General features: G+C 45.2%; 1 protein-coding gene across 10 annotated transcripts in view; it reads right to left on the bottom strand.

Moving 5' to 3' along the window:
* Positions 1 to 12,835, bottom strand: part of LOC106608079 (ena/VASP-like protein) — a 147,355-nt gene that overhangs the window by 11,620 nt on the left and 122,900 nt on the right. For all 10 annotated transcript variants that reach the window (XM_045721005.1, XM_045721006.1, XM_045721001.1 and 7 more), the window contains 3 exons: positions 12,692 to 12,756; positions 12,112 to 12,401; positions 3,591 to 3,697 (listed from right to left, as the gene is read on the bottom strand). In XM_045721005.1, coding sequence (XP_045576961.1) covers positions 3,591 to 3,697; positions 12,112 to 12,401; positions 12,692 to 12,756 — 462 coding nt within the window. The remainder of the gene's footprint in view (positions 1 to 3,590; positions 3,698 to 12,111; positions 12,402 to 12,691; positions 12,757 to 12,835) is intronic.

Raw genomic sequence — 12,835 nt, 5'->3', positions numbered from 1 at the left:
ATCGTTTTGTTTGTGTGTGTTTCATTAAAAAGTTAATTATGAGTACTCAACCCGCTGCGCCTTGGTCCATTCCTGACGACCATCGTTACAGAACCTCCCACCAAATCCGGACCAAGCAGCGAAGGAGGGAGCAACAGGTGGACTTCGTGGAGAAAAGGGAATTTGAGTCGGACCAACGGGAGAAATGGACATGGGAACACATTATGGCCGGAGAGGGCCCATGGAAAAAATGGAGCGAAGACCGGGAACGCTACAGGGGAACAAGACTGGCTATTAAACCGGAGAGGCAGCCCCAATAATTTTTTTGGGGGGGGCACACGGGTAGTTTGGCAGGGCCAGGATTGAGCCGCAAGCCAAATCCCCGTGCTTATTGGGGGCAGCCTAGTATTAGTCAGGTCCCGTGCGTTGGAGTGAGGTGCACGGCGTTGAGGCCGAGGATTCACAGGCCGGTGTGCGCAGTACCTGCGCCCCGCATTTGTCAGGGGAAAGCGGGCATCCAGCCAGGAAGGGTGGAGCCAGTACTGCGCTCGAGACCGCCAGTGCGCTTTCACGGTCCAATATATCCTGTTCCCGCTCCACGCACTAGCCCCAAGGTGTGTGGTTCAAAGCTGGCATATCCAGTACCAGCACCACGCACTAGGCTTCCAGTGCGTCAGCCCAGTCCAGTACGTCCTGTTCCCGCTCCACGCACTAGCCCTAAGGTGTGTGTTTCCAGGCTGGCATATCCAGTACGAGCACCACGCACCAGGATTCCAGTGCGTCAGCCCAGTCCAGTACGTCCTGTTCCCGCTCCACGCACTAGCCCTAAGGTGTGTGTTTCAAAGCTGGCATATCCAGTACCAGCACCACGCACCAGGATTATAGTGCGTCAGCCCAGTCCAGTACGTCCTGTTCCCGCTCCACGCACTAGCACTAAGGTGTGTGTTTCCAGGCTGGCATATCCAGTACCAGCACCACGCACCAGGCTTCCAGTGCGGCAGCCCAGTCCAGTACGTCCTGTTCCCGCTCCACGCACTAGCCCTAAGGTGTGTGTTTCCAGTATGGTACCTCCATTACCAGCACCACGCACCAGGCTTCAGTGCGTCAGCCCAGTCCAGCACGTCCTGTCCATGTTCCTCGTACTAGCCATGTGGTGCGTGTCCTTAGTCTGGCATGTCCTAAGCCAGCCCCACGCACCAGGCCTTCAGGCAACAGTGCCTCGTCCAGAGCTTCCGGCGACAGTGCCCCGGAGAGAGACGGCCCACTGTTCAGAACCAGGTGAGACGGCCCACTGTTCGGAACCAGGTGAGACGGCCCACTGTTCAGAGCCGAGTGAGTCTGGCTACAGTCCAGAACTTCCGGCAACAGTGCCTCGTCCAGAACTTCCGGCAACAGTGCCTCGTCCAGAACTTCCGGCAACAGTGCCTCGTCCAGAACTTCCGGCAACAGTGCCTCGTCCAGAGCTTCCGGCGACGGTGCCCCGGAAAGAGACGGCCCACTGTTCGGAACCAGGTGAGACGGCCCACTGTTCGGAACCAGGTGAGACGGCCCACTGTTCAGAGCCGAGTGAGTCTGGCTACAGTCCAGAGCTCCTAGAACCTTTCTACAGTCCAGAGCTCCTAGAGTCTTCCTACAGTCCAGAGCTCCTAGAGTCTTCCTACAGTCCAGAGCTCCTAGAGTCACCCTACAGTCCAGAGCTTCTAGAGTCACCCTACAGTCCAGAGCTCCTAGAGTCTTCCTACAGTCCAGAGCTCCTAGAGTCTTCCTACAGTCCAGAGCTCCTAGAGTCACCCTACAGTCCAGAGCTTCTAGAGTCTTCCTACAGTCCAGAGCTCCTAGAGTCTTCCTACAGTCCAGAGCTCCTAGAGTCTTCCTACAGTCCAGAGCTCCTAGAGTCTTCCTACAGTCCAGAGCTCCTAGAGTCTTCCTACAGTCCAGAGCTCCTAGAGTCTTCCTACAGTCCAGAGCTCCTAGAGTCTTCCTACAGTCCAGAGCTCCTAGAGTCTTCCTACAGTCCAGAGCTCCTAGAGTCTTCCTACAGTCCAGAGCTCCTAGAGTCTTCCTACAGTCCAGAGCTCCTAGAGTCACCCTATAGTCCGGGGTCGACAGAGAGGGACATCACTGTAGAGACAGTTTATGAGGGGAGTGAGCCAGGGGTGGAGTGGGGTCTGCGTCCGGCTCCTGAGCCACCTCCTGAGGGGGGAGTATTGGGGTTAGAGGGGGGGTGTTGCAGGAACACCGTTGGTGACGGTGGCCACCCTCCCTTCCCTCCCATGTACTGTTGGGGATTTATTAGTGTTTTGGGGGATATTTATTGTTGTTGGGTTTTTTTTGTGTGTGAGGTGCATCTGGGGTCTGCACCTTTGGGGGGGGGGGGGTAATGTCACGTTCTGACCAGTATGAGGGTTATTTTGTTAGTGTAGGCTGGTCAGGACGTGGCAGAGGGTATTTGGTTTATGTGGTTCGGGGTGTGTGTTTTATATAGAGGGTAGTTGATTTATGTATTCCGGGGTTTTTGGTCACTGCTCTGTTAGTCTATGTTCTTTCTAGTTAGTCTGTTTCTGTGTTGAGTTAATTGGGGTGAGGACTCTCAATTAAAGGCAGGTGTTGTCTAGTTGCCTTTGATTGAGAGTCCTATATATTAGGGTGTGTTTGTGTTTGTAATTTGTGGGAGGTTGTCACTTGAATTGCTGTCACTTGTATTTCTGTTATTAGCCTTCAAGTCTGTATTCGTCGTCTATCGTTTTGTTTGTATCAGTGTTTCATTAAAAAGTTAATTATGAGCACTCAACCCGCTGCGCCTTGGTCCATTCCTGACGACCGTCGTTACACACGGGGAAGTTATCTTTCCAAAGAAATTTACTTCATAAATATGATTAGGCTATAGTGTACTATATTGCCTTGAAATAAATATTGATCATTCATATTTGTCAGTCTGAAAATTGTCCCACTCCTAAAAGGTAGGGTATAAAACGTAGCTAATTGTAAAGTGCAAGTCTCCAACTCTGCTCTCTTCAAACTATGTCTAGCCTATTGGCTGATATAGCCCAGTAATACCGATAGCCTAATTTAATGGACTATGTGAGAATCTCTGTTAATTTAATATGTTTCTTAGGTTATTTTTCCGCATTTTGATATTCCCTATAGGGCCTAAAATCGCTGCGACCATGGCTACCAAGTGAGCTGCGTCACATACGCCTAAAATAACATTGCAGGACTGCAGTTGGGTTCGGGACCAGTTTTTGCGGTAGTGGATAGGAGCCGGACAGAAAGCCAGTGCCGCATGAAAAGCTGCGGGTGCGGGTGGGAGCGGGATTAATAAATTAGTCCCGCACAGACCTGTAGTTCTAACTATATGCTCTGAATAGGAATGCCTGCTCTAGTGTTTCTAACTCTATGCTTTGAATAGGAATGCCTGCTCTAGTGTTTCTAACTCTATGCTCTGAATAGGAATGCCTGCTCTAGTGTTTCTAACTCTATGCTCTGAATAGGAATGCCTACTCTTGTGTTTCTAACTCTATGCTCTGAATAGGAATGCCTGCTCTAGTGTTTCTAACTCTATGCTCTGAATAGGAATGCCTACTCTTGTGTTTCTAACTCTATGCTCTGACCTCCGCGCCAGCAGAGCGTTCATCTCCTCCATCAGTCCTCCACTGCCGCCACTTGTCCGGTTGGCTTCGTTTTTGGTCCCCGATCCTGAAGAGTTAGAGTCCTCAGGCTGGAGAGAGAAGAGAGAGACACACACAGTATCTTAGGCGTGGATAGGACAGAGAGTGTTATGTAACCTAGTTGTAAGGGGGAAAGGAAAGGGAAAGGGGGATACCTAGTCAGTGGTACAACTGAATGCATTCAACTGAAATGTGTCTTCCACATTTAATCCAACCCCTCTGGAGCACCAGTTAATGGTCTAAAAGGGCTTCCTTAACCTATTTCATCTCCACTGATAGGAAAGAGCTGGGCTTGGTGAACATTGTGCTTTCACCTATCCTATGTTGAGATCAGTGCAGATGAAGCAAAGAAGACGAGGAGATAAGGAGCCTTTAGACCAGTGGTCACCAACCTTTTCTGAGTCAAGATCACTGTCACAGTCAAAAAGCAAGCTGAGATTTACTGCTCACGACTTAACATTAACCTAATAAAAATACAGTTCTGTAGGATTGAGGCTTCTGCAGTAGGCCAAATATATTATCACAGCATATTGGCTATATACAGTGCTGTGAAAAAGTATTTGCCCCCTTCCTAATTTCTTATTTTCTTGCACATTTGTCACACTTAAATGTTTCAGATCATCAAACAAATTGTAATATTACACAAAGATAACCCAAGTAAACACAAAATGCAGTTTTTAAGTGATGATTTTATTTATTAAGGGAAAAAAGCTATCCGAACCTTCATGGCCCTATGTGAAAAAGTAATTGCCCCTAAACCTAATAACTGGTTGTGCCACCCTCAGCAGCAACAACTGCAATCAAGCATTTGCGATAACTATATAGAATATGGTTCTTCTCAGACCATATTATATTTCCAAACTCTAGCTTTGATAACAAAATAGATCAGTTGGTGTAGCACATGTGAGGCACAGCTGAGTATAAATTGAATTCATTAGCAAATAATTAGCTTTTTTATTTTACTGGACTGATGATGCCTGCATCTGATGGTCATGGTGCTTACAAGACAAGTGGGAACTCGAGAGAAAAAAAAAAAGAGAAAATCATGACGCCATCTGGATGATCGTTCAAAACGATTTTTCCCAGTCGGATCTCTTTATTTTTTTCCTGAGTTCCCAGTTTTCTTGAATGAACTGAAGTCGGAGATGTCCTATTTACGAGTTCCCAGTTGTTTTGAACACGTCATTAGTCTCAGTCTCTGGTCAGTCTCAGAGACTGACCAGAGAGAGGGGACACTGTGTTCCACCTCATGACGAAACTCGAGTCGCACCGCATCCGCATCATGTTGTTCCTATGACCAGAGAAAGTGAAATATTCCTCCATATTACAATAGACACGATGAAGTTGCTAATAATAATAAAAACGCAGGGCTATCGATACACTTGGCTAATAATTCATTGCAGCTACAGCGGGAGTGGTAGTATCAGGGGCGCAACTTTCACTGGGAATGAGGGGGACATGACCCCCCCCACCACACACACATTCTGAAATAGCATTTTTGCACCCCCCCAGGGGTTTCAGTGTGCTTTAGGACCATGCGGACGCCTCAGAGAAGTCGGGTAGGCTGTTTGGCGGTATCAGATGGCTGGATATAGGACCCTGCGGACACCACAGAGCATAAGAACATGGGACCCCTAATCTTCAAAAAGTTCTACAGCTGCATCATCGAGAGCATCCTGACCGGTTGCATCAACGCCTGGTATGGCAACTGCTCGGCATCTGACCGTAAGGAGCTACAGAGCGTAGTGCTTATGGCCCAGTACATCACTGGGGCCAACCTTCCTGCCATCCAGGACCTATATACTAGGCAGTGTCAGAGGAAGTCCCAAAACATTGTCAAAGACTCCAGTCACCCAAGTCATAGACTGTTCTCTCTGCTACCGCACGGCAAGCGGTACCGGAGTGCCAAATCTAGAACCAAAAGGCACCTTAACAGCTTCTACCCGGTTGCATCACCACCTGGTATGGCAACTGCTCAGCATCTGACCATAAGGTGCTACAGAGGCTAGTGCTTATGGCCCAGTATATCACTGGGGCCAAGCTTCCTGACATCCAGGACCTATATACTAGGCGGTGTCAGAGGAAGGCCCAAAAAATTCTCCAGTCACCCAAGTCATAGACTGTTTTCTCTGCTATTGCACGGCCGAGAGCCGTGCGGCGCGCCAAGTCTAGGACAAAAGGGCTCCTTAACAGCTTCTACCCCCAAGCCATAATACTGCTGAACGATTAATCAAATGGCCACCCAGACTATTTACATTGACCCCCCCCCCCCCCATTTGTTTTTACACTGCTGCTACTCACTGTTTATTATCTATGCATAGTCACTTTACAAATGACCTCGACTAACCTGTATCCCCCGCACATTGACTTGCTACAGGGAACCCCTGTATATAGCCTCGTTATTGTTATGTTATAATTTTCTTGTGTTACTTTTGGATTTTTTTCACTAGTTTATTTAGTAAATATTTTCTTAACTCTATTTCTTGAACTGCATTGTTGGTTAAGGGCTTGTGAGTAAACATTTCACGGTAAAGTATACACCTGTTGTATTCGGCGCATGTGACAAATACAATTTCATTTGATTTGATTTGACAGCCCGCTTTGAGTTTGCCAAAGGAACCTAAAGGACTCTCAGACCATGAGAAACCAAGATTGAACTCTTTGGCCAATGCCAAGCATCACGTCTGAAGGAAACCTGGCATCGCTCATCACCTGGCCAATACCATCCCTACGGTGAAGCATGGTGGTGGCAGCATCATGCTGTGGGAATTCTTTCAGCAGCAGGGACTGGGAGACTTGAACTTGAACCCAATCGAACATCTCTGGAGAGACCTGAAAATAGCTGTGCAGCGACCCTCCCCATCAAACCTGACAGAGCTTGAGAAGATCTGCAGAGAAGAATGGGAGAAACTTCCCAAAAACAGGTGTGCCAGGCTTGTAGTGTAATACCCAAGAAGACTCGAAGCTGTAATCGCTGCCAAAGGTGCTTCAACAAAGTACTGAGTAAAGGGTCTGAATACTTATGTAAATGTGATATTTCCGTTTATTATTTTTAATACATTTGCTAAAAATTCTAAAAACCTTTGTCATTATTGGGTATTGTGTGTAAATTGAAGAGGGAAAAAAACGATGTAATCATTTTTAGAATAAGGCTGTATCGTAACAAAATGTGGAAAAGGTCAAGGGGTCTAAATACTTTCTGAATGCACTGTACCATTAGAGCTAGCTAAAAGTTGGTTAACGTTAGCTGGCTTACTGACTTTAGCTATCATTTTTGCCTCAATCACACTAGACCTGAATCAAACAATGAAACCAGTGGCCAAACTATTGAGGACCGATATTCTGACGTCTTTTGACAGCGCAATGTGAATCAGTATAGCAATGTAACATTATTGATCTGTCAGTTTCCTTAGCTAATTCCCTACTTTGCTCACACTGACACAATATAAACAGCTCTACAGGCTTCACTGTCATGGTGCACAGTCAGTACACAACACTATGCTCATCATGTCTTAGCAGGATCAGATGGTGACAGGTGTCCCAGCAGGGTCAGACAGCCAGGGAAGACTAGTCTACGGAGCTCAGGTGAATTTTTTATTATATTAAACAACCAGTGAATGGATACAAAGTTCCATCTTGAGTTGATGGTCATTTCTATTATTGAATCATTATATTATCCAAGAATAGAATCAATGTATAAATGTACACCAAGGTAATTCTTTGTCATGCTTTATAGCAGGATCAGATTGTGACAGGGGTCTCAGCAGGGTCAGGCAGCCAGGGAAGACCAGTCTGTGAAAGCTCTGAGGTGAACTTTTGCAGATACATCAATGTATTCTCTCTAAGCAGCAAACACTGGACAAGCCAGAGGCTTCAAAGATTGAAACTATTTTAAGACAGTCTTACAAACCTCTAAAGTTGATTTCCAATCCAAACTGTTGATACAGGCTTTTCCCAATGACACAAAACATGCCAAACAAAAATATGAGGAAGACCTGGGAGACACTATTGATATGTTAAAATGCCCTGTCATCTCAGACATAAATTACTGCAGTTTAAGAGCATCCATAGAACGTACAATATGCCAGTAAAACTGAATATCATACACTGTAATTACTCTACTAGATGTGTAAAACACAAAGGGGGACATATTTGCATATTATGTTATTCTCTTGTGAAGGCTGGCTGAATTCGGGCAAAGTGTATGTTCTTTTATCTCAGCATGTCTACAGGTTCTCCCTTCTCCCTGTTTTTGTTTGCTTGGAAATGTTGATACTGGAGACATCAGAAGAAACGGTGTAACCTAGCATTTATAGCAGCTAAGAAATACATTGCATTAACTGGAAGGTTGGTTATCCTCCCACAATGTCACAATAGATGGCAGAAATGTCAAGTTATGTATCACTAGATTTGATTTATTAAATAATTAAGTGTATACTGTGCAACTTTCATAAGGTCTGGATGCCTTATATGGAATACTGTACGACAAAAGGAGTCTGTAATGAAAACACGTCAGAGGAGATAGCTATTTAGGCAATCCCTAGCTGCTGGGCTGCACAGTCCTGGCACTGGGGGTCTGCCGTACTGTTCTCACTCTGGCCTTGGCCTAACACACCTGAAACCAATATTAAAAGAGCTCCACAGTACTATTAGGCCTATGATATGAATTACAGTGTCCTCTGTCATTATTGGGACCATGAAGCATTCTTTCTTCATTTGGCTCTAATATTCCAAACGTTTGGATTTTAAATCAAACAATGACTATGAAGTTAAAGAGTAGACTGTGAACATTAATTTGAGGGTATTTTCATCCATATCAGGTGAACTGTTTTGAAATTTTCGTCGCAGTCGGCGTTCCAATTCATCCCAAAAGTGTTCGATGGGGTTGAGGTCAGGGCTCTGTGCAAACCAGTCAAGTTCTTCCACACCAATCTCAACAAATAATTTCCGTATGGACCTCGCTTTGTGCACGGGTGCATTGTCATGCTGAAAGGGGCCTTCCCCAAACTGTTGCCACAAAGTAGGAAGCACGGAATGTCATTGTATGCTGAAGCGTTAAGATTCCCTTCACTGGAACTAAGGGGCCTAGCCTGAACCATGAAAAACAGCCCCAGACCATTATTCCTCCTCTACCAAACTTTACAGTTGGTACTATGCATTCGGGCAGGTAGCGTTCTCCTGGCATCCGGCAAACCCAGATTCGTCCATTGGACTGCCAGATTCGGAAGCATGATTCTTCAATCCAGAGAACGCGTTTCCACTGCTCCAGAGTCCAATGACGGCAAGCTTTACACCACTCCAGCCGACGCTTGGCAATGCGCATGGTGATCTTAGGCTTGTGTGCGGCTGCTCGGCCATGGAAACCCACTCATGAAGCTCACAACAAACCGTTATTGTGCTGACGTTGCTTCCAGAGGCAGTTTGGAACTCAGTCGGTAGTGAGTGTTGCAACCGAGGACAAACTATTTTTATGTGCAACGTGCTTCAGCACCTGGCGGTACCATTCTGTGAGCTTGTGTGGCCTACCACTTCGCGGGTGAGGTTGCTGCTCCTAGACGTTTCCATTTCAGAATAACAGCACTTGCAGTTGATTAGGGCAGCTCTAGCAGGGCAGAAATTTGACGAACTGACTTGTTGGAAAGGTGACATCCTATGACGGTGCCACGTTGAAAGTCACTGAGCTCTTCAGTACGGGCCATTCTACTGCCAATGTTTGTCTATGGGGATTGCATGGCTTTGTGCTCGATTTTATACACCTGTCTGCAACGGTGTGGCTGAAATAGCCAAATCCATTAACTGAAGGAGTGTCCACATACCTTTGGCCACGTAGTGTACATTATGATTCCGGATAATCCTGAATGAATCGTGAATAATGATAACAATGATTACATTACAATAACGGGGAGGTTAGCATTTTTGGGGGGGTATGATATTTGTTCGTCTATACCTTTCTCACTCATCATTATTCACGATTCATTCAGGATTAGCCATAATCATGGTAGCATCCACATTAATGTAGAAGTGTTTAGAAACATATTCTGTTCTTTATTTACAATAAAAGTAACCTCAAAATGACCCCAAATGGGTCATATTAGACTGTGTAGAAATGCCCCAAAGAAATCTGAGGGAGGACCCCAAAACCCCCTGCCAGGTTATGTCCCCCCGAATTCTAAAACCAAAGTTGCGCTCCTGGGTAGTATGGAGAAGTGTGTTTTATGTTTTGTAATAGTGTTGAATCAAAACAGTGTTGACAGTAAAGGTCGGCCGATTATGATTTTTCAACGCCGATACCGATACCGATTATTGGAGGGCCCAAAAAACCTGATACTGATTACTCGGCCGATTTTTTCCCTTTATTTGTAATAATGACAATTACAACAATACTGAATGAACACTTATTTTAACTTAATATAATACATAAATACTATCAATTTAGCCTCAAATAAATAATGAAACATGTTCAATTTGGTTTAAATAATGCAAAAACAAAGTGTTGGAGAAGAAAGTAAAAGTGCAATATGTTCCATGTAAAAAAGCTAACGTTTAAGTTCTTTGCTCAGAACATGGGAACAAATGAAAGCTGGTGGTTCCTTTTAACATGAGTCTTCAATATTCCCAGGTAAGAAGTTTTAGGTTGTAGTTATTATAGGAATTATAGGACTATTTCTCTCTATACGATTTGTATTTCATATACCTTTGACTATTGGATGTTCTTATAGGCACTTTAGTATTGCCAGTGTAACAGTATAGCTTCCGTCCCTCTCCTCGCTCCTACCTGGGCTCGAACCAGGAACACATCGACAACAGCCACCCTCGAAGCAGCGTTACCCATGCAGAGCAAGGGGAACAACTACTCCAAGTCTCAGAGCGAGTGACGTTTGAAACGCTATTAGCACGCACCCAGCTAACTGCACCCCGGATTTCTTTTAGCTAAATATGCAGGTTTAAAAATATATACTTCCGTGTATTGATTTTAAGAAAGGCATTGATGTTTATGGTTAGGTACAGTCGTGCAACGATTGTGCTTTTTTCGCAAATGCGCTTTTGTTAAATCATCCCCCGTTTGGTGAAGTTGGCTGTCTTTGTTAGGAAGAAATAGTCTTCACACAGTTCGCAACGAGCCAGGCGGCCCAAACTGCTGCATATACCCTGACTCTGTTGCAGAGGTGTCACATTTTCCCTAGTTAAAAGAAATTCATGTTAGCAGGCAATATTAACTAAATATGCAGGTTTAAAAATATATACTTGTGTATTGATTTTAAGAAAGACATTGATGTTTATGGTTAGGTACACATTGGAGCAACGACAGTCCTTTTTCGCGAATGCGCACCGCATCGATTATATGCAACGCAGGACAGGCTAGATAAACTAGTAATATCATCAACCATGTGTAGTTAACTAGTGATTATGATTGGTTGATTGATTGTTTTTTATAAGATAAGTTTAATGCTAGCTAGCAACTTACCTTGGCTTCTTACTGCATTCGCATAACAGGCAGGCTCCTTGTGGAGTGCAATGTAAAGCAGGTGGTTAGAGTGTTGGACTAGTTAACCGTAAGGTTGCAAGATTGAATCCCCAAGCTGACAAGGTAAAAATCTGTCGTTCTGCCCCTGAACAAGGCAGTTAACCCACCGTTCCTAGGCAATCATTTAAAATAAGAGTGTTCTTAACTGACTTGCCTAGTTAAAATAATAATAAAAAAATAAAAATAAAAATAAAAATATATATATATATATATACAAAATTTAATCGGCAAATCGGTGGCAAAAAAAAAAACGATTGCCGATTGCTATGAAAACTTGAAATCGGCCCTAATTAATCGGCCATTCCGATTAATCGGTCGACCTCTAGTTGACAGTGCTGAATAAAAACATGAAGTCACTCATAAAAACAGCAGCTCTTTGCTGTATTCTTTGACAGTTTCTCTCTGGTCATGGTTTAAAAAAGTTCTGAAATCTCATGTAAACTAGTATCAAACTTTGCTGGAAGCTGTAGGCACGGGTGATTTGAGCTACCTGATTGGCCAGCGCAGTAGGCACCCTCAATTTAGCCACAGATCTCCCGGTCGGCCGGACAGGCGGAGTTTGTCTTTCCAGACAAATGAAAAGGTTACCCTGTGCGCAGTCCATCTACCACCAACAGCGCAACAGAATTTAAAAAAAGAGTGCAAGTCTTTATCACAGCCTTTTCTACAGAAATGTTTGGTGATTGACTAGGAATGCCTTGAAGATGGACCGGTTGGTGACCACTGTTTTAGACTATTGCGATACACACGCAGTTTGTTTTCCTTTGCCATATCGTCACTACTATAAAGCTCGTTACGTCTTTACAAACCCACATAGGACACTCTTACATTCCAATGTCTATGGTGGTCTCAATAGATTGTCTGTGTCTATAATGTAGATCACAGTATAGTTATGTTATATGTTATGTTAAATTGTGATTGGTTTGATTGGCATCTTACTCTATTGACACGGCGCAGTTTGGCTCCAGCGATCATGGCGGCGAGTCCCGTCGGGGCGGGAGCCTCTTCACCCGGTCCGCCTCCAACCATGGGCAGTGGTGGAGGCAGGGGGGGCGGGGGAGCACCTGCCGAGGGGGGAGGTGGGCCAGGAGGGGGAGGAGGCATAGGGGCACCCAGGGAGGGGGGGCCTCCACCTAAAGAGGGGGGGCCACAACCCATGGACATGGGGGGAGGCATGGGAGCTGGGGGGGCTACAGAAAGCACACCAGGATGGCCTTGGAAAGGAGAACCTGGTGAAATTCAGAGGGAGAGTGAAAGAGGTCAGAAGACTTTCTTTATAGTGTCACATGACATTTAACATGAACCACTGGTAACACATTGATGTGGGGTAAGTCTTAGGTAGAAGTGCAGCAGTGTCTGATTTGAAAGTGAATATGCGTTTAAATCAGGCACTAGAGACACTTGATAATGCCAAAATGTAAAGACGACCTTACATTTTCTCAAAATGTACTTCAGAAATGTAAAGGTTACAAAAAAAAGAATGTAATTGTTCAGTGAGTTGAGTTCAGTGTTTCCTCACCTGGGTTCGAGGATCGTCGTTCCCTCTCCATGTGTGCCTGCTTCTGCTGCTGCTCCATAACCTGTCTGGAGAGACAAGACACACAGTCAGCCAGTCAGCCCACCTCCATTATATGACTGTCATAGCACAGTCAGACAGGCACAC

The sequence above is a fragment of the Salmo salar genome, chromosome ssa06, assembly GCF_905237065.1.
Source record: "Salmo salar chromosome ssa06, Ssal_v3.1, whole genome shotgun sequence".
In the NCBI taxonomy this organism is placed as follows: Eukaryota; Metazoa; Chordata; class Actinopteri; order Salmoniformes; family Salmonidae; genus Salmo; species Salmo salar.
Note: the sequence above shows the minus strand (reverse complement) of the source record. Positions and strands in the feature narration are given on the sequence as shown.